Source organism: Lactuca sativa, chromosome 5, assembly GCF_002870075.4.
Source record: "Lactuca sativa cultivar Salinas chromosome 5, Lsat_Salinas_v11, whole genome shotgun sequence".
NCBI classification, from domain to species: Eukaryota; Viridiplantae; Streptophyta; class Magnoliopsida; order Asterales; family Asteraceae; genus Lactuca; species Lactuca sativa.
Window position 1 is genome coordinate 125,788,163 of NC_056627.2, and position 22,564 is coordinate 125,810,726.

The following is a 22,564-nucleotide window of genomic DNA, read 5'->3' on the forward strand; positions in this document are numbered from 1 at the left end:
GATGTGTATATAGATTTAGGGTTTATTGAACCCTTTTGTGGCTAGATTGAGTGTTTCCTTAGTCCCCCAAGCGATTGGAACCCTATATTGGGACCCTTGGAAGTCCAGAATGTCCCATGCCTGAGCATTTCGGGAATCAATGGAGGTTTTGGATTGGAATCCTTATGCCTTAGGTCAAAATGTAAATTATGAGTCATGGGGTGTATTATGAGCACCGAAATGAGGGCTTTACGTGATGAACCAGTTTAGGAAGGCCAGACCTGTGAATTGTCGGGGCAGATCTGACCATAGAAAGCAGTTTGAGCGGTTGCATGGCATGGACTCGCCGAGTCCGATGAACAGACTCGGCGAGTAGCTTAAAGATTAATTGGGACTCGCCGAGTTGTTCTTCAGACTCGGCGAGTTGAGTCGGGGTGGCCCCGCGATTCTTCCAGGAGGAACTCGTCGAGTCAGGGGGAGACTCGACGTGTAGAAAGGGAATCTTAGAGAATTGGTGAGAACGTGTAGACTCGCCGAGTCGCCCTAGCACTCGCCGAGTTCGGTCGAAGTTGACCGTTGACCGTTGACCAGAGTGGACCTGTGTTGACTTCTTAGGGATAGTCAGCATTAGAGATATAAAGTGTTAACTAGGGACATTATGATATTATAGGAGGATTAGAGCTCGGAGAATCGGGCACGACGGATTCCCAGGTTGTGAGATATCGAGACACGCGAGGTGAGTCTTCTCACTATACTTTACCTTGACTAGGTAACCAGAGTTATATGATAGAGTAATTGTATGCTATGTATGTTATGTGTTGCACTGCATTCTTCTATGTGATTTATGCTATGCTTGGTTACAGAGTTAGAACCTGAGGGTTCACAGAGTATGGGTGCACGGACCCACAGAGTTATAGCCTCGAGTGGCTAATATGTGTTATATGGTATTTTGGGGAACTCACTAAGCTTTATGCTTACAGTGTTGGTGTTATTTGTTTCAGGTACTAGTGAGGATCACGGGAAGGCGCCGGCCTGATCAGTGCACACACGCGGGATTTTTATATGATGTGATCTTGGGGTTTTTATATATGTTATGAAATGAATTACAAACAATGATGTTTTTATGAATATTAAATGAAGTTTGTCTTTATTAAATGCGAAAAATTATTTTTAAATTCTTGGTGTTACAATTTGGTATCAGAGCCTTGGTTTGAGGGATTCGAGTACACCTTCGGGCGTATTTGAACTCAAACTGAGGATTTGAGATGTAATTTTCAAAAGATTAAAAGATTTTTTTTAAAAAGACGCAGAGCAAGAGATGTGTGTACGATCAGTCCGCGCCCAAATGGTGATTTCCCAAAATACCCTTACATTATGTGATGTTAACATTGATATGATGTATCTGCATGCTAGAGTAGGCTAGGCATTGCTACTAGGAATAGATTGGCCTGATATGTGATGCCTTAGTCTAGGGAGAGGTGAGCTGCTATGAGATGCTTGAGAGTGAGTAGGTAGCAGCGAGGGACTTATGATAGATATATTAGAGAGTGGTCTACGCATGATAGAGTACTTGAGACCTAGAATCCGAAGAGGAGGACTTGGAGTGTATTCTGGTGCGGTGCGGACAGTAGTATTGGGCCCGTACTACTGGAAGCACCGGAGCGGGGTGCAGCCCAAGTAAGAATCTTTGGAATGCCAAGAATCAAGGAGGAAAGAGTTGACGAGTGTGAGTGTGTTCGTGGGGATTCTAAATTTATTGTATGTTGTATTTCAGCAGTAGATCATGGTGAGGACATGTTTCACGTCCGAGAGCAGTGGTACCAGTGAGGAGGATATCCGCCGGATCATCCAGGAGGAGGTAGCTGCAGCCATCAGGGCCGAGATTCCGGAAATGTTTGGGTCCATAAAGACCACACTGATTGAGACGTTCGACGAGCGTTATGCCGCTCTTACTGAGGCTGCTGCTGCAGCGGCTACCGCAGTAGTGACTGTTGCAAGGCCGCAGGGTGGGGACGCGTTACTATTCCGGAAATTCAGCAACACAAAACCACCAGAGTTCGATGGGACCCCGGGTCCGATGGCAGCGATGAGGTGGATATCTGATATTGAGGGGTGCTTCTTCACTTTCTCGTCTCCTGAGCATTTGAAGGTCCGATTCGCGCTGAACCAGCTTCGCTTGGGAGCGAAGGACTGGTGGAAGTTTGCAACGGCGCATTATACGCCTGCCGAGCTTTCTGCGGTGACCTGGGAGAGGTTCACCACCATGTTTCGAGATGAGTACGTTCCCCAGGTGGAGAGGGAGCGTTTAGCACAGGAGTTTCTGACCCTCAAGCAGGGTACTGAGTCTGTTACAGCAATCACGAGGATGTTCCACGAGAGGGCGATGTTCTGCCCTGAGCACGTGCCCACTGAACAGGCACGTATGAGCCGCTACTTGAGCGTCTTGAGGCAAGATATTCGGGAGTTCGCTGCAAACTCCTCGTACCGGACATTTGCCGAGCTTCAGGCAAATGCCCGGAAGAGGGAGATCGAACTCGAGACTCAGGCCAGGGAGGAGGCGGAGTCTCAGGGGAGGGATCGGCGACCGGCACAGTCGCAGCCAGCCGCCATGCGGGCCAAGCCTGCTGATCCCAGACCGGGGAACCAGAAGGGCCCGCACTTTCGGAGTTTGCCGAGCAGGGTCTTGCTACAAATGTGGCAAGGAGGGGCACATGGCCAAGGACTGCCCCAAGGGGTTTGCAGTGTGCTTTCACTGCAACCAGACTAGACACCGGAAGGCTGAGTGTCCGCAGCTGCGCGGAGCACCTCAGGGATCTGCTCCTGCCGCCGTCAGAGCTACAGAGAGTCGGCCTATGAAGATCGAGGCACCGAGAGCTCGAAGGAGAGCCTTCCAGCTGACTGTGGAGGAAGTCCGCGCTGCACCCGATGTGGTGGCTGGTACGTTTCCTTTCATGTATTTATATTGATGTTGAAATATTATGCTTATATTGGGTTATGCGTAGGTACCTTCCTTGTGAATTCAGTGCCTGCTTTAGTGTTATTTGACTCGGGTGCGAGTCGGTCTTTTGTATCTCTGGCCTTTAGTCAGCATATCAGTGTTAGTCGTGAGGCATTGAGTCGGCCTCTGAGAGTTTCCATAGCTGATGATAGAGTGATTTGTGCCACGGGGGTTTTCCGGGGATGTGTGTTAGAGATTTTCGGGGTTGAGTTTCCGATTGACCTGATTCCTATCGCGATGGGTGATGTCTGTGTCATTGTGGGCATGGACTGGTTGAGCCGATTCAGCGCAGTCATCGACTGCGAGCGTCAGCTGGTGACTATACGAGACCCTAGTGGGGGAGTTCTTTCGGTGTACGGCGAGGGTACGCGTTCGGGATCAGCCTTTTGTTCGGCCGCCAGAGCGAGGCAGTGTCTACAGCAGGGCTGTAAGGGTTTTGTGGCGTATGTGGTGGATACGCGAGCGACTTCCGAGAGACCGAGTTCAGTTGAGGAGGTACCGGTGGTGCATGAGTTTCCAGATGTCTTTCCCGAGGAGCTGCCGGGAGTACCTCCTGTGAGGCAAGTGGATTTTGGTATTGATTTGATTCCGGGAGTCGCGCCTATCGCTAAGGTGCCTTATCGTCTTGCACCTCCAGAGATGCAAGAGTTATCCTCGTAACTTCAGGAGTTGCTGGGAAAGGTATTCATTCGGCCGAGCAGCTCGCCGTGGGGAGCACCTATTCTGTTCATCAAGAAGAAGGATGGTTCACACCGGATGTGCATTGATTACCGGGAGTTGAACAAGTTGACGGTCAAGAACCGTTACCCGTTACCGAGGATCGATGATTTATTCGATCAGTTGCAGGGAGCATCTTGGTTTTCCAAGATCGATCTGAGGTCGGGGTACCATCAGGTGAGAGTGCGGGATGAGGACGTCCAGAAGACAGTGTTTAGGACGCGATATGGGCATTATGAGTTTGTGGTGATGCCTTTTGGGCTCACCAACGCCCCGGCTGTATTCATGGATCTCATGAACAGGGTATGTAGGCTGATGTTGGATCGGTCAGTGATTGTATTTATCGATGATATTTTGGTGTATTCGAGATCTAGAGAGCAGCATGAGGAACATCTGAGGGAGGTCCTTGGGGTTTTGAGATCAGAGAAGCTTTATGCAAAGTTCTCCAAGTGTGACTTCTGGTTGCAGGAGGTCCAATTCCTAGGACATGTTGTTAATCAAGAAGGGATATTGGTCGATCTGGCCAAGGTTGAGGCGGCGATGAGTTGGGAGGTGCCGAAGTCACCCTCTGAGATCAGGAGTTTCCTTGGATTGACAGGGTATTATCGGAGATTTATTAAGGACTTCTCCAGAATTGCAGTGCCACTTACTAGATTGACCCGAAAGGGGGTTGCATTCTCATGGGGACCCGAGCAGCAGACCTCTTTTGAGACACTTCGCCAGAGATTGTGCGAAGCCCCGGTGTTAGCTCTCCCGGAAGGGATGGAGGATTTTGTAGTTTATTGTGATGCATCTATTTCGGGGTTGGGTGCAGTTCTGATGCAAAGAGGGCATGTGATAGCATATGCATCGAGGCAACTGAAGCCTCACGAGACGAGATATCCCACGCATGATCTAGAGCTAGGGGCGGTAGTGTTCGCCCTCAAGATTTGGCGTCATTACTTGTATGGGGTTCGTTGCACGATATACACGGACCATAAGAGTTTGAAGTACTTGATGGACCAGCCCAACCTAAACATGCGTCAGAGGAGGTGGTTGGATGTGGTCAAGGATTATGATTGCGAGATTCTGTACCATCCGGGCAAAGCTAATGTGGTAGCAGATGCGTTGAGCCGTAAAGGGGAGAGCACTCCACTACGAAATGTATGTTTGAGGTTGACCGTGATAGCTCCAGTACTGGATGCCATTCGTGGGGCACAGTCTGAGGCTATGCAACCGGAGATGCAGAAGAGGGAACGGGTCATTGGTTTGGTTTCAGAGTTCGTTACTGATGTTCGAGGGTTGATGACCTTTCAGGGTCGGATTTGGGTACCGTTTGTGGGCGGTACGCATACTACTTTGTTGGAGGAGGCACATCGATCGAAATTCTCGATCCATCCCGGGGTTACAAAGATGTATTTGGATTTGAGGAGAGAATATTGGTGGCCCTGCATGAAGAGGGACGTCGCGTGGTTTGTCGAGAGGTGCTTGACCTGCCGTAGGGTTAAGGCCGAGCACCAGAGACCGCATGGCAAGTTGCAGCCATTGGAGGTTCCCGAGTGGAAGTGGGAACAGATCACTATGGATTTCATCACCAAATTGTCGAGGACTGCCAGAGGAGTTGGTGCAATTTGGGTGATTGTAGACAGATTGACGAAGAGCGCTCACTTCCTTGCCATTAATGAGAGTTCGTCAGCAGAGAAATTGGCGGAGGTGTATGTGAGAGAAGTAGTATCTCGGCATGGGGTGCCGATCTCGATTGTTTCTGATCGTGATGTGCGTTTCACTTCTAGGTTCTGGAAGAAATTTCATGAGGAGTTGGGTACTAGATTGCATTTTAGTACCGCATATCATCCCCAGACAGACGGTCAGAGTGAGCGGACGATTCAGACGCTCGAGGACATGCTTCGGGCGTGTGTGTTGGATTTTGGGGGTAGCTGGGATGCGTATTTACCCTTGGCAGAGTTTTCCTACAACAACAGCCATCATTCGAGCATTGGTATGCCACCCTTTGAGCTGTTGTATGGTAGGAGATGTCGAACCCCCATTTGTTGGGGAGAGGTGGGACAGAGAGTGATGAGCAGTACAGAGATCGTGCTTCAGACGACAGAGCAGATTCAGCAGGTTAGACAGAGGTTATTGACCGCCCAGAGCCGACAGAAAAGTTATGCAGACAGACGCCGATCTGAGCTTGAGTTTCAGGTCGGCGACTTCGTACTCCTGAAGGTCTCTCCTTGGAAAGGAGTGATTCGATTCAGGAAGAGGGGCAAGTTGGGGCCCCGGTATATTGGGCCTTTTCGTGTGATTGAGAGGGTAGGCCGGGTGGCCTACCGGTTGGAGTTGCCAGCGGAATTGAGTCAGATCCACGACACTTTTCATGTGTCGCAATTGAGAAAGTGTATAGCCGATGAGTCGGCAGTGGTTCCATTAGAGGACATTCAGGTGGATGCGAGCCTGAATTATGCCGAGAGACCAGTGGCCATCAGAGATCGGAAGATCAAGGTTCTGAGGAATAAGCAGATACCTCTGGTGTTAGTTCAGTGGCAGCACCGGAAGGGATCGGAAATGACCTGGGAGCCGGAGCGTGAGATGCGGGAGCAGCATCTGGAGCTATTTTCAGAGTGAGACTTCGAGGGCGAAGTCTAGTCCTAGTGGGGGAGAGTTGTAACAGCCCGGAATTCCAGGTATCGTTATATTTATGATTTTTGGGTGTTTTAAGAGGGGACTCGGCGAGTTGGAGCTCAGACTCGCCGAGTAGGATCGCGGATCTGGTCGCGGGTTCGCGACTGGACTCGACGAGTCCGGATATGGACTCGGCGAGTCTGCGCTGTTTAGCGAAACCCTAACCGTCCAGGTTTGGGACATATATAAGGGGCCTTATAGCCGTCATTGTTCATCCTAGTCCTTGGAGAGAAACCCTAATTCGATTGTGAGCATCTGGAGCAAGGTAGAAGACCATTATTGATCTTGGAAGTGTTATTTTGCAAGGAGGAGGAGGCTTGGTTAAGGGAACAGCAAGAGAAGCCACATTCTGAGGATTGGGGACACAGAGCAACGTTATTCAGGTAATATTTTCGAGTTGCATTCTTCTATGTTGATGTGTATATAGATTTAGGGTTTATTGAACCCTTTTGTGGCTAGATTGAGTGTTTCCTTAGTCCCCCAAGCGATTGGAACCCTATATTGGGACCCTTGGAAGTCCAGAATGTCCCATGCCTGAGCATTTCGGGAATCAATGGAGGTTTTGGATTGGAATCCTTATGCCTTAGGTCAAAATGTAAATTATGAGTCATGGGGTGTATTATGAGCACCGAAATGAGGGCTTTACGTGATGAACCAGTTTAGGAAGGCCAGACCTGTGAATTGTCGGGGCAGATCTGACCATAGAAAGCAGTTTGAGCGGTTGCATGGCATGGACTCGCCGAGTCCGATGAACAGACTCGGCGAGTAGCTTAAAGATTAATTGGGACTCGCCGAGTTGTTCTTCAGACTCGGCGAGTTGAGTCGGGGTGGCCCCGCGATTCTTCCAGGAGGAACTCGTCGAGTCAGGGGGAGACTCGACGTGTAGAAAGGGAATCTTAGAGAATTGGTGAGAACGTGTAGACTCGCCGAGTCGCCCTAGCACTCGCCGAGTTCGGTCAAAGTTGACCGTTGACCGTTGACCAGAGTGGACCTGTGTTGACTTCTTAGGGATAGTCAGCATTAGAGATATAAAGTGTTAACTAGGGACATTATGATATTATAGGAGGATTAGAGCTCGGAGAATCGGGCACGAGGGATTCCCAGGTTGTGAGATATCGAGACACGCGAGGTGAGTCTTCTCACTATACTTTACCTTGACTAGGTAACCAGAGTTATATGATAGAGTAATTGTATGCTATGTATGTTATGTGTTGCACTGCATTCTTCTATGTGATTTATGCTATGCTTGGTTACAGAGTTAGAACCTGAGGGTTCACAGAGTATGGGTGCACGGACCCACAAAGTTATAGCCTCGAGTGGCTAATATGTGTTATATGGTATTTTGGGGAACTCACTAAGCTTTATGCTTACAGTGTTGGTGTTATTTGTTTCAGGTACTAGTGAGGATCGCGGGAAGGCGCCGGCCTGATCAGTGCACACACGCGGGATTTTTATATGATGTGATCTTGGGGTTTTTATATATGTTATGAAATGAATTACAAACAATGATGTTTTTATGAATATTAAATGAAGTTTGTCTTTATTAAATGCGAAAAATTATTTTTAAATTCTTGGTGTTACAAATTGAATGGAAGATGAAAACTAAGTTGCTTAATGCTTTAAGCGGAGATTGTTGAGATGTGAAGAGTTGAACAAAGTTTCTCTTGGTGTGAAAAGGTGCTCTTGGTGCACAAAGTTGCTCTTGGTGTGCAAGGGTGCTATTGGTGAGAAAATATGCACTTGGTGCGTAAATGTGCTCTTGGTGCATAAAGGTGCTATTAGTGTTCAAATGTGCTCTTGATGAGAAATGGTGGTCTTGGTGAGCAATTGTGCTCTTGGTAAGAAAATGTGCTCTGTTGGTGATTCAAGAATGCATTGTTAGTGAAGTATTCAAGGAGAATGCAATCCTAGTATCTATTTACATGTGCTTCTATGATGCATTGGCGTAAACATGATGTGATCCTATGTACATGACATGTGTCCATGCACATCTTTGAAGGTTGAAGATTCTAGAAGAACTTGCATGGTATCATGTGTTTGGTTGACAATTAGGGCATCCATTTCATGGCTTAATTATGGATGGGCATAGCCATCAGAATTATGGTTTCCCATCTTTGCCCACAAATAGGCACATGCCCCTTCATTATTCCTTGTGCCAAGTTTTGTGAGCATGTTCAAGAGATCAATCATTATCAGGTTGAGAGCATATCCTATGGAGCTGTTTGTAAGCAAGATAGATTCTTTTGTTTGAGACAACCTTTTGTGAGTGGTTGTAATTGGTCTTAGAAGTTAACAAAATACCCTCTCTTGTTTGTTTGTGGATGTAGGTCAGATTGACTGAACCATAATAAATTTTTTGTTTAGTTTTTGTAGTTTTTAGAAATTTTATTTTGTGTGTTTTATCGAATTTGTTTATCGTTGGTCTAAAATGTTTAACTTGCTTTGTTCAATACCCAATATAATCGATATATTATTCTAAGATCGAGTTATAGAGCCATTTAATAAAGTAATATAAAATAAGAAAAAGGCAATTGCAAATGAATTTGCTGATGTTGAAAGTCTTTTGGCCAAAACTATTGACATTCCCTCTGTGTCATTTGCAATGAGATATTGAAAGGCAAAATAGCCACCGATGTAGATGCGCTTATACAAATCAAGCATTATATATTTTTTTGAAACCAAGGGATATATAACGTACCAAACTTCTTAGTCGGATCTTCTCATGGAAATGGTCCAAATCAAGGAAAGCTCCATAGATGCTTTTGTCCATTTCCTGTGCAATTGAAGACCTATTTTCATAACATAAGTAAGCTTTCTAATGACTTTGAGATGACAAATTATGTCATATTTCACATTTTACCTAATATATGTAGAAATTTATATATATATATATATATATATATATATATATATATATATATATATATATATATATATATATATATATATATATATAGTGTCGTGTTCCTTTCTAGGACTAAACTATACAACATTTTTAAGATAACAAAAGTAAACAAGCACATTTATTTTCAGAAGTTTTTGTAATAGTGCATACAATAGTTATCAGCTTTTACCAATCTTACCAATTTTTCATTATTTCATCATATACAATTTACAAACTATGCAACTATGAAGCATCATTGCATATTATGTATAAAAGCAACCACTTTGTTACATACATCATGTAATAGTTTAAAATACAGTTACATGAATACATGTTTAACCTTATTTTTAATAAATATATTATATTAAATAATGTATTAATATGTTAGTCGGTTAAAATATTAGGTGCTAACCTGCTTTGATCACTACACATTAGTACGAGGAACTTGTTAGGACCTTTAAAAACTCGAAAAAAAACGGCAGTTTGTTCAGTCAAGTTCTTTGAAGCCAAAATTAGCAAGCCGAATGGGGCAAACCTCCCACTGATAGACGCATTCTTTTGTGAACAACGAATTTGGGGATCGATAGCTTCTGAATCTATCAGTTCAATTTCGCTCAAATTCGTCAAACTAAAAGATACTTCAACATCAACCTGAAAGACAAGTTTTATTACGTGATGATTAGTAAAACGATATGTCGTAATATTAAAGGACTTCTTCATTCACGCACCTGTGACGCAGTGATGCTTGGTATTTTGAGTAGCACACTGCCCGGAAGTTCTCTGTTTCACTTTGCATCTTTTGACTTCCAGAATAACTACGTCGTTCTTCCTGAATTACTAAGTCGTTCAAACCATCCACAGTCGATAATACGTTGGAAGTAGGTACTAAGGCAAGACTGTCTTGAAGTTGGTTTGTAGATGTCCAAGGTATTGGACATAACAAGAGTTGCTGCAACATTCATGAGTGCTCATAAGTTCTGAGTATTGGATTAAACCCACGCTCATTTGAATCACTTCCTGGATTTTATCACGAGTGATCATGAGATGATAATATCTTATATTGTTCAAACCTAGATATATGAGTTGTTTCCTATGAGTTGGTTATACATTGATTGTACGAAAACGCATTGGTAACTCGATTTTATAAAACGTGCCTTTGTGTATAATTCAACAAGTAGTAGAACAAGAATATTAGTCGAAGTGTATCCATTCCTTTTACCTTTAAAGGGATAAAAGCGATATCTGTGGGGCCCTCGATGATTTAGTGATGACACCCCGAAGTGCTTGGCCAAGCCTAGACTGATTTGATTTGTTCAGTTAGTCAGTCATCATAAATCGGAAATCGGGAAACAACAAACGGACAGAGAGTATGATTATAATCCATGTCTCAGTCCATATGATATCTAGAATGGATGAATATATGATCCCTTATCTAATGGACCTGTCATTGATTTATTCGGAGTTTGATAGTAGCTTTTAAGAGCTACGATTGTTTGTCAGGTTTTGGAGTCATACGCAATAATAGTTTTAGACTTATCCAAGTGGGAGACTGTTGAATTACTGTCTAAGTCCATAACTATAATAGGTATATACTTGACCCGATGGGAATGGTCCATTTGGGTTGCATGACATCGGAACAATATGGATAGACTTTTATGAGAAAAGGATATTTTTGATTTGTTAATATATTATAAGTTCTAATATATTAATACGAAATCATATTATTTAATTAGTATTGATCAAGAATTAATTATGTGATCAAAAGGAGACTATTTAAATATATGGGGATTGATTTTGTAAATCATTCATTGTTATATATGTGGGCTTATGATCCATAGTTCTTCATGTTGGGATAAATCCATGGAGTAACTCGTGGATACTCCATGGAGGTTTTAACCCATGGAGCATGAAGAATATGGAAATACATGAGTTACATGGTGTAACCCTAATAGCCACAATATATAAGGACCCCATGGCTCAAGAAATTGGACTAAGGTGTGTACACATGAGGGCTAGCTGATTTGAGCATAAGAACTTCTCACTCAAGTTATTCCAAGTTGTTGGTGGTGTTGTGTGAACCATTTGAGGTGTCACACTTGAGGCACTAGGCACTTAAGCTCCATGGAATCAAGCTACTCCATAAAAAGGTATGTCATTCTACTAGTTTCTTGTAGTATAGTTGCTTCATAGTATTCTAATTAGGATGAAACCTTGGAATATCAATTATTTGCGTGTATAATAGAGAAAACATAGATCCAAGGTTTATAGGGTTGCATGTACACCATAGGAGTGTTAGAATGCTCAAAACCCTTCAAATACTAGTACGCCATGTGTACTCATGTGTACGCCCCACATACTTGATTTAACCCTAAAACCATGAATCTTCCGAAGGCCATAACTTCTTCGTTATAAGTCCATTTCCAACGATCCTTATATCCACGATAAGGTAACGATAAGCTCTACACTTCTATCAACTCATACTTGCCTTAAGACTTTCCCAACAAAAATATAATTTCCAAAAAACCCTGAACTAACACTTTACCGAAATACCCCTTGGCTCCAAAACACAAACCAAACTCATGGATCATCCAAATTACATTACCCACACCCAAATGGCTCTAAATCTGTTTTCCTTAAAGGTCGTAAGCCTGATGATACTCAAGATGCGGGTCACCACTATGCATTAGGAAACGATTCAGAACAGGGTGGTACAACTCTCCCCCACTTAAATTAGATTTCGTCCTCAAAATCTCTCCTTACCACCCTCCCAAGAATCAACATTTCGAACAAAACCTTCTAGTGCTGAACAAATCACTAAACCCACAATTTTCGATCCAAAACGCCACTTATATAATTCTGAAGCCCCATAACTTGTCTGACCTCCACACAGGTAGAACCAGACCGAAACACAGCCCATAACTTGTTTGAGCTCCTCAACTTGTAACATCCTAAAAATTTCAACAAATTTAAACCTTTCAAAACAACATGTTACTAATAAAATTGTTTACAAAACCATTGTTTCCAAAACATGATTTAAAATCAAAGTCTCCCAAAATCCAATCAGTAGTAAAACCAAGGGTGTGTACGGTCACGCCTTCGCCTGGCCACAATCATCTGGAGCACTTAAAACAATAAACTGAAACTATAAGCACAAAGCTTAGTGATTTCCCTAAACTACCACCAGATAAACATAATAACAAACAACATGCATACAGAGCCTTCAGCATGACTAGAACGCCTCTCTGGCCTACAGACTATCTGGAACGCTCACAGAACTTCAGCATTACTGTAACGCCTAACCGAGCCTTCAACCTATCTGGAACGTTCTCCGGGCCTTCGACATGACGGGTACGCCTCTCATGCCTGTAGTCTATCTGGGACGCCCTGGGTCTCTTGGGCTTCAGTCTACTCTGGTCCACCTCAGCCCAACCACAATCAACATGTCAACATATACATAACCGATAAACATATGAACCCAATAAACCATAATAACATATCAATATAAAAATTGTCGTGTTTATTGACTGACAACACAAAGCAGTACAGTCTCAACCCACTCACACTATAGCAACATATACAACAGATAAACATATATCCAGAAAACAGATAACAGGAAGATCTAGTTATCACTAAGCATATCATCATCTTATAAACCAAGATATGGATATAACAGATCACAACAAAACAATAACATATTATCACATATAAGGATATCTAATCCAATGGTCTGACCTTGGTGCATTCGACCTGCAAATACAGTGAGGAAAACTCACCTCAATCAACTGATAATCAAATAATTTCTTGGACCGCTAAACTGGATAACCTCGCGCCAACTAACAATAAATACAATCTTAATCAATAATTAAGTCGATAACCCAAAATCTGAGGCCCACTCCATCAACTAACTTCCTAAAGGGTAAGAGACGATTTTACCCTTTTCTTACTTGTTCCATAACCAAGGCCCAACCTAAAATGCATAAAAAGCCCAAAACCCAAAATGGCAATCCAAAGACCAAATCAAAAGAAACAAAAGCCCATTATGGCCCAATAACCTGATTGGGCCCCAAAACCATTATAGACCTACTTCCAAGAAAACCCGAAGTCCATCCATGGCCCAAAGTCCAAAGTCCAATGGCCCAAGTATCAAAAAGCTCAAAATAGCAAACTAGGGAGTACGACCTACGTACCATAATGGTACACCCAACATAGTCACCCACGAAGTACAAATTACAAACACCCGATGCATAAAATCTTCATTACATTGAGCATACTTCCTATGTATACCCAGCGTACTCATCATGGACAAAAAATCCATATTAAGCTCTTAATGGTTAAGCCAATGACTTCCAAACTCAGATAAGACCCTAATGATATGTCTTAACACGTAAAGTTCGCAACTTTACTCCTTTACATGGCTTAATGGGACCAACACCCTTAATAACATCCATAATAAAAATCCAACTCATGCATGGTCCAAGATTACTCACCAAGATGACATTTTTATGAACAAGGGACCTCCCAAAGGCAAAGATCCATCATTCTAACCTCTTGGAGTAGCTCATACTCACAAGGATGACTCTAAGGACCAAAATGAAACCAAAATACACCTTAAACTAGATCTAACACCTAGAGTCAACATGATAGAAACTTTATACCTCAAAAGGGTAGATCAAGATGCAACAAGCTTGGATCCAAAAGCTTTAGGCAATCCCACACTTCTCCAAGAGGTTCCTTCTTCTTTTATGAATAACAAAAGCTATGAAATACCAAAAAAAGCTCAAAAACCACACAAATGGGGGGCTAGGGTTTCGTTTATAGGGTTTAGAGGGATGGAGGCTGAAGATAATAGGGTTTGGTGGTGAGTTAAGGAGCTTAAATAGGGTCTAAGACCCTAAATTAGGGTTTGGATCTAACTGGAGTATGTCCAACGTACTTCTGGTTCGTCCAACGTACTCCATAAGGCATGCGCAATCAACTTGTTTAGTACACCCAAGGTATACCAATGTACGCCCCGTGTACTCGCCTCAATACTAGTACGCCATCCATACTCATGTGTACGCCCCACGTACTCGATTTAACCCTAAATTCATGAATCTTCCAATGGCAAAAACTTCTTCGTTATTAGTTCGTATCCGACGATCCTTATATCCATGAAGCGGTAACGAGAAGTGCTACACTTCTATCAACTTATACTTTCCTTAATACTACCCGAAAAAAAAATCCAATTTCAATAAAAGTCTGAACTTACACTTTACTGAAATACTCATTGGCTCCAAAACGCAAACCGAACTCCCGGATCATCCAAATTACATTACCCACATCCAAATGGATCTAAATCTCTTTTCCTCAAAGTCCCTAAGCCTGATGATACTCGGTATGTAGGTCAACACTCCGCATTAGGAAAGGATTTAGAACAGGGCGTTATAATTGTTTTCGTGAATGACACAATGTATGTGCAACTAGAATACATTTATTGTCTTAATTATATAGTAAGATATATGAACGGATTTTATTGAAGAACGTATTACAAGTGTCAAAATATGTTATAAATACTTGAAAATAACATGTTTATTAGCCTATAGGAACTATCTGAGCCTCTTTCATGCTCCACGCATTTAAAGTCGAGATAGTCACACTTTGCGTGCCATTGTTAAATACATAGAGCTCAGCTTGTTCGTTAATAGCTAGCTTCGGATAAACTCTAGCAGTGATACAAGAAAGTCCTTTTCCACCAAAGCTCTCAACAATCGAATGGTCTATCTGTAAGTTTATTGAAAAAAAATATTAGACCCACATAAAATATTAAAAAAAGCATAAATATATGTTATAGGTTGAATTTATTTTTTCTTTCATTAAACATTATATAGATAATTATATGTCTAAATGTTATCTAAATAATATTTGGAAAATGACACATGAAGAGGAATTAAATGTCCTCCTACTTATTCTTCCAACTTACCTTCTACTCATATGAAATGATGACAAATGTCACATTTTAGTAAAATTAATAATATTTTAAGACATGTTTCATCATTTTTACGTAGGTAAGTAAATAAACATGAAGAAAAGTATGAGGATATTTAATTTTTCATGAAATAAATGAGAACATTTTTTAATAAGTTATGACGTAACGAGACATTTCTACAAGAGATCAATCATTGTCAGGTTGAGAGCATATCCTATGGAGTTGTTTTTAAGCAAGATAAATTCTTTTGTTTGGGACAATGTTTTGTGAGTGATTGTAATTGGTCTTAGAAGTTAACAAAATACCCTCTCTTGTTTGTTTGTGGATGTAAGTCAAATTGACTGAACCATGTTAAATTTTTTGTTTAGTTTTTGTAGCTTTTTAGAAATTTTATTTTGTGTGTTATATCGAATTCGTTTATTTTTGGTCTAAAGTGTTTAACTTGCTTTGTTCAATACCCAATATAATCAGTATATTATTCTAAGATCGAGTTATAGAGCCATTTAATAAAGTAATATAAAATAAGAAAAAGGCAATTGCAAATGAATTTGCTGCAGTTGAAAGTCTTTTGGCCAAAACTAGTGATATTCCCTTGTGTCATTTGCAATGAGATATTGAAAGGCAAAATAGCCACCGATGTAGATGCTCTTATACAAATCAAGCATTATATATTTTTTGGAACCAAGGGATATATAACGTACCAAACTTCTTAGTCGGATCTTCTCATGGAGGGGGTCCAAATCAAGGAAAGCTCCATAGATGCTTTTGTCTACTTCCTGTGCAATTGAAGACCTATTTTCATAACATAAGTAAGCTTTCTAATGAATTTGAGATGACAAATTCTGTCATATTTCACATTTTACCTAATTTATGTAGAAATTATATTCCAAAAAAAAAAATATAGTGTCGTGTTCCTTTCTAGGACTAAAGTAAACAACATTTTTAAGATAACAAAAGTAAACAAGCACATTTATTTTCAGAAGTTTTTGAATAGTGCATACAATAGTTATCAGCTTTTACCAATCTGCATACCAATTTTTCATTATTTAATCATATACAATTTACAAATTATGCAACGAAGCATCATTGCATATTATGTATAAAAACAACCACTTTGTTACATACATCGTGTAATAGTTTAAAATACAGTTACATGAATACATGTTTAACCTAGGGGTGGCAAATCGTGCTATTGTTTCGTGTTTCTGTCTAACACGACACGACAAGACAAGGTTTTCTGTAACACGAAAACGACACGATGTCGTGTTTTTTTTTAACTAACACGAAAATGAACGGATTAAAAAATGAAAAACACGACACAACACGAAAAATATATCATATACTAAAAATTAGTTTATTTAACGAATATTTTATCAAATATACACCAGAAACACGAAAAACACGATAAAGGAGGGCTAAATCATATCAATTTCATGTCGAATTTTGAACACGACACGACCCGACATCGTGTTTTTTATAATTAACACGAACACGAATTCAAATTTCAATTTCGTCCGAATTTCGTTTCGTGTTGTGTATTTTTGTCGTGTTGTGTCATAAATTACCATCCCTAGTTTAATCTTATTTTTTTTTAAGTATACTGTATTAATTAATGTATCAATATGTTAGTCGGTTAAAAGATTAGGTGCTAACCTGCTTTGATCACTGCACATTAGTACAAGGAACTTGTTAGGACCTTTAAAAACTCGAAAAAAAACGGCAGTTTGTTCAGTCAAGTTCTTTGAAGCCAAAATTAGCAAGCCGAATGGGCCAAACCTCCCACTGATAGACGCATTCTTTTGTGAACAAAGAAGTTGGGGATCGATAGCTTCCGAATCTATCAGTTCAATTTCGCTCAAATTCGTCAAACTAAAAGATACTTCAACATCAGCCTGAAAGACAAGTTTTATTACGTGATGATTAGTAAAACGATATGTCGTAATATTAAAGGACTTGTTCATTCACGCACCTGTGATGCAGTGATGCTTGGTATTTTGAGTAGCACGCTACCCGGAAGTTCTCTGTTTGTGATATTAAATCGTTTTGTACGTAGTTTCTGTATTTCATCCACTGGCCACTGTACCAACTGTTTCCGATTATTGCTAAGCCAAATGCTCCTAGGAAATGACTGAAAAAATAAAAATGTTACAGAAACTTCATTGCATGCATATCCGAATTGACCATACTTTTGTTACATGGAAACATAACTATAATAGATAGCATTGGAGAAGTTTTTTTTTTTTTTTTTTTTTTTTTTTTTTTGTGATATCAGGACATTCACATCTTTTGCATAGAAGATTGAGAGTGAGTGTCACTTTCATCAATTCCTACTTTTGTCCCATTTATTAACATTTTGAGAGTCGGAATCCAGTGTATGAAAAAAGTAGTATGGGCCAAAAATATTTACCTGAAGGCCAGACCACCCTTTCTTGACATCATCTGATTGACTATCACCTTCATTAACCCATCCCCATAACACCCTTCTCTGATTCGCACCATCATAAAATGATTTCGAAGCATAAAACCTTCCATAATCATACTGAAACTGCGTGTTACTAACCATGAAGTCGTTACCAATGACAAAAAACTGATCTTTTATCGGATCATAATTCCCAATTACATAATACTCTCGGTTATTGAAGCTTGCTTTGAGAACATGAATTGTGTTATTCCCTTCAAAAGATGTGTCAAGACCTTTTTTGTCACCACTACTAACAGGATAAAAGTCGGGACATTCCCACATACCCGTTTTACTAGAAAAATATAAAGGATTTTTGGATCGAGTCCAGCTTGTACCATTTCTACTATGGTACAATAATGCGGTTCCATGCCCATTGATCTCACTTCCGATCACAATCCTCCATTTTCCATCTGGGCCGATCCAAGCCGTTGATGGATCTCGAAATTGTCCGGGTTTAATGTCATCAATTGGGGTTAGAAAAGGGTTACCCGACCATTTTATCCAGTCTTTTAAAAGAGGGTCAGAGAGGTTTTTGGGGAAGGCCAGGTTCTGAACCTGACTATTGTTTAGGTCTTGTCCGGTGTATAGAATTATGGGCTGAGGCCCAGGTAGGATAGTGGTTGAACCCGATAAACAGCCATTAATGTCATATGGTTCTTTTGGAGTTAGAGCGGGTTCAAGAAGAAACCAGTTCACAAGATCATATGAAATGGAATGACCCCATGATATATTTCCCCATAGTGGACCATAAGGATTGTATTGGTAGAACAGATGATAAACTCCATTGAAGTACATTGGACCTTCGGATATGCATGAATAGAAATAGAAAAATATTTAGAAAATGTATGGTGAAAGTATGATTTTTTTTTTCTTCGATGGAAGTATAAGACTTACCATTAGGATCTGGAGATTCAACAGCAAGCGGTCCAGATTGACATATCATGAATGTATTCAAGATGAACAAACGATCAGCACATATCAAAAGGTTAAATATTTATTTATCTTATTATTTCATCTTTTTTCATAATGTATCTAGCTAACAAGCAACTACGTTTTCAATCTAGAAACCAGAGGATGAAACCAACATAAATTGGTATTAATATGAAACTCTTTTTGCATATATATACTAAAGTTATGTCTGGCGCTTTATCAATTAATTATCTTAAATAATATAAAAAAATTCTATGAGTTAAATCCAATGCTTTATGTTTTAATACAACAATTAATATTTCGACTACCTTAGCTACTAGAGTTGTGAAATTTCTATAAAATAAAATTTATGGTTCAAAACCTCACATACACAATATATCGATAAATTATCTAGCCCATTATGTAATTTGGTAAATACTTTTAAAACTGTAAATAAAATTTTGAAACATGCCTATTTGGCACTAAAAAAAAATAGACTCTAGTTTAACTAGCTTTTCTTTTCATGTTTATTAAGTGTGAAGATTTATAAATAATTTATCACCACACATTTCTTCATCCAAGCATATGATGCTACACACTTTGAAGTTGTAGACTACATACAATTCATTGAGCTGTTATATTATATACCGATATAACCGGTTATAAGGGTTTAGTTACTAAGAAATATTAACTTGCATATCTTTAAACATATAAAAAAAAAAAAAAAAGTATGGATTTGATTACTAAAAATACGTTGTGTTTTTCAGAACTTTTCCTAATAAAAATATCAAGATTGTATATATATATATATATATATATATATATATATATATATATATATATATATATATATATATATATATATATATTTAAACGCATATATAAATTGACTACATATAGTAAGTTTTGAAATGATGTTTTATACGTCTCTACTTGGTAATACAATTACAGAGGTAACATTATAGAAAATCAGAAAATATATACCGTTGATCCAGTTTTTGGGAGGCTGGAAATGGAAACCACTCCTGTAAGGTTGCAACTCGTCTGTAGGTGAAGATGCATGAACTCCAACACCATTTAGAACCCAAACTAAACAAAGAGAAAGGACCCAAACGCAAAGAAGTTCTTTTACCCATATTTTCAAGCACATTGCTCAGTATTAAAATCGCAGTTTCAATAACTCTTCCAGATGATCATTGATAAGAAAAAGAACAGAGAATTATGTGGCTACGTCGTTTAGTGTCGATATATGTATGACTTGTATTTATAATAAATAAACGAAGAAGAAAAAGAGAATTTTGATTACTCCCAATCCTTAGATGGACAAATATCACCCACAATGAATGCGCTTCATCTTAATTATATTGGAAGAAGGAACAAGTCGTTGTCAAATACTTTGGTGGTCACACTCATAATGCATAAAAAAACAATGCTTCAGCCGTTTCTGACTTTTTACACTCATAGTGTAGAAGTTTAAAATAAGTGACAGAGCATTAAATAAACGTTGAAACCAGTCAAAATTTAAATTGATTTTTTTAACTTTTAAACCATAAAAGAACCACGGCCCACATGAGCAGGGTTGATGCACCGGGTTTTATACCCATGTGGGGCGTGAGGTCGGGAGTTCTATTCCCTTAAACTACCTCTTGTGGTGCCACATGTGGGGAATTTTTCCCTGGAAATCCCTATGGGGGCTGGGTTTGCCCTGTAAAGGAGCTCGAACCCGAGGTGCTCGTTGAAATATTACGAGTAGGCTCCACTTAATTCGTTTGCCGTTTCCAAAAAAAACATGAGCAGGTCACGAAATGGGACTTCACTAAAACGTTCTTCCACAAAATCTACAATTTCCTTCATTTAAAGCTTTAAATTCAACATTTTCAATATTTGGAGTGATTTCAATGATACACGTCTAAAGTTTAGAAAACAAGAATACAAAACAAAATAACCAAAATAACTTTTTGATTAATCGGAAAATCACTCAAAACCGATGTTTTACAATTGTGCACTCTTAATCCCTAAACTCGATTAAGATATGTATATATAGACCTAATGACCGAATTAAATTAGATCATAATTAGGAAACTAGGAACTGACTTGATCATAGTTTCCTAAAACTAGGTTGCTTTAAATTGAATTGTTTGGTCTCCAAGTCCTACTCGACTTAGGATTCCAACAATCACCCCCGAATCTCTAAGTCCTTCTAGAGACGTCTTCAATACCGATCAAGCTCCGTATTTCCTTGAACTTGGTTCGAGCTAGCGGTTTGGTAAGAATGTCCGTCTTTTGTTCTTCAACGGGAATATATTCCACCTCCACTTGATCGTTTTCAACACAATTACGAATAAAGTGAAACCTCATGTGAATATGTTTACTTCTTCCATGAAAAACGGGATTCTTCGTTAGTTCGATAGCCGACTTGTTATCAACTCTAAGAACCACTTTCTCTTGTGCTTTGTTCATGATTTCTCCGAGCAAATCTTGAAGCCATATTGCTTGACATGCGGTCTCCGTGGCTGCCATGAATTCCTTCTCACAAGATGATAAAGCAACGGTATCTTGCTTTTGCGAACACCATGTAATTGGAGATGGCACATAGTAGAAAATGTGACCGGTTGTTCTCTTTCCATCATCCAGGTCAACATTGTGACTACTATCACTATAACCAATAAGTCACTTTTGTCCCATCCTCTCGTACTTGATTTCGTACCCCGTTGTTCCCCGTAAGTACCTTAGGATATGTTTGATTGCACACCATATGATTCTCTTGGACATTGCATGTATTTGCTAACAACTCCAACCGCATATGCCATATCGGGTCTTGTTTGCAAGAGATATCTAAGGCATCCTACCACCTTTCGATAGTGTGTCGGGTCGATTTCGGGTTCATCTTCACCTTTGACAATTTATTTCCTGGTTCCATAGGAATGTGGGTCGGATTGCAACCATGTAAACCGATTTCTTTTAAAATGTGTTGAGCATATGCTTCTTGGTTTATAGTAATCCCTGATTCCTCTTGCTTAACTTCAATGCCAAGGTAATAAGTTAATCTTCCAAGATCCGACATCTCAAAGTTCTTGGACATCTAAAGTTTGAACCTCTTGATCATGCTCAAATTTGTACCTGTGACAAATAAATCATCAACATAAATTGCTAAAATTAGCAAGTTAGGTCCTTCACTTTTCGTGTACACAGATGGTTCTTTTATGCACTTTTGAAACTTCATATTCTTCAAAATCCTACCAAGCTTCGAGTTCCATCTCGAGGTGCTTGTCTTAGACTATATAATGCTTTTGTAAGGCGATATACTTTATGCTCGTTGCCTTTCTTTACATAGCCTTTCGGTTGCGATATGTAAACGGTTTCCTTCAGTTCTCCATGTAAGAACGTTGATTTAACATCTAAGTGGTGAAGCTCCCACCCATTTGTAGCAGCTAAAGCTATAAGAAACCGGATGGTTTCGATTTGAGCTACCGGAGCAAATACTTCTTGAAAGTCAATACTGGGTTGTTGCACAGAACCTTTAGCAACCAACCTTGCCTTCTATTTATTAATGGTGTCATCTGCATTTTTCTTCAATTTGAACACCCATTTGAGTCCAATTGACTTCACCCCCATAGGCTTGTTCACGAGAGTCCAAGTATTATTTTTGTTTATCGAATTGATTTTCGCATCCATAGCTTTGACCCACTTTGGTTCTTTCTTCGCTTCTTCAACCGATATCGGCTCGTTGTTGGTTGTTAGAAGAAGTTCTTCGAGATTATCAAGATCAAGCTCATAATCTTGAAATCGTCTTGGATGTACTCTTGTTCTCGAGGGACTTTGGTTTGTAGTTCTTTGTTATACATTATTGTTGACTGGACTTGGTTGTTCATTATCTTGTACTTCCGCTCCATCTCCAATCTCATGATATGATTCAATCGACTCCATTGGGTCATTGTTTACCTCATTTCCTTGATTGTTGCTCATCTCGTCTTCTGGTTAGTCCCATGG

General features: G+C 40.1%; 1 protein-coding gene across 1 annotated transcript; it reads right to left on the reverse strand.

The window, feature by feature from the left end:
- Positions 1-14,734: 14,734 nt before the first annotated feature.
- Positions 14,735-19,900, reverse strand: LOC111881454 (beta-fructofuranosidase, insoluble isoenzyme CWINV1). Its single transcript, XM_023877847.2, has 7 exons — positions 19,559-19,900; positions 18,560-18,568; positions 17,612-18,465; positions 17,174-17,332; positions 16,858-17,096; positions 15,906-15,996; positions 14,735-14,999 (listed from the first exon to the last, which is right to left on the reverse strand). The coding sequence occupies exons 1-7, from the start codon at positions 19,722-19,724 to the stop codon at positions 14,811-14,813; spliced, it is 1,707 nt and encodes a 568-aa protein (XP_023733615.1). The 5' UTR covers positions 19,725-19,900; the 3' UTR covers positions 14,735-14,810.
- Positions 19,901-22,564: the final 2,664 nt, after the last annotated feature.

What these genes read in the sequence shown, in the direction of transcription:
- LOC111881454 (XM_023877847.2), bottom strand. Translation starts at nt 19,724, where the DNA reads ATGTGCTTGAAAATATGGGTAAAAGAACTTCTTTGCGTTTGGGTCCTT. An exon ending in CAAGCATCACTGCATCACAG is followed by an intron (nt 17,097 to 17,173) that starts GTGCGTGAATGA and finishes CTTGTCTTTCAG; the next exon opens with GCTGATGTTGAAGTATCTTT. An exon ending in ATGTGCAGTGATCAAAGCAG is followed by an intron (nt 15,997 to 16,857) that starts GTTAGCACCTAA and finishes TTATGAAAATAG; the next exon opens with GTCTTCAATTGCACAGGAAG.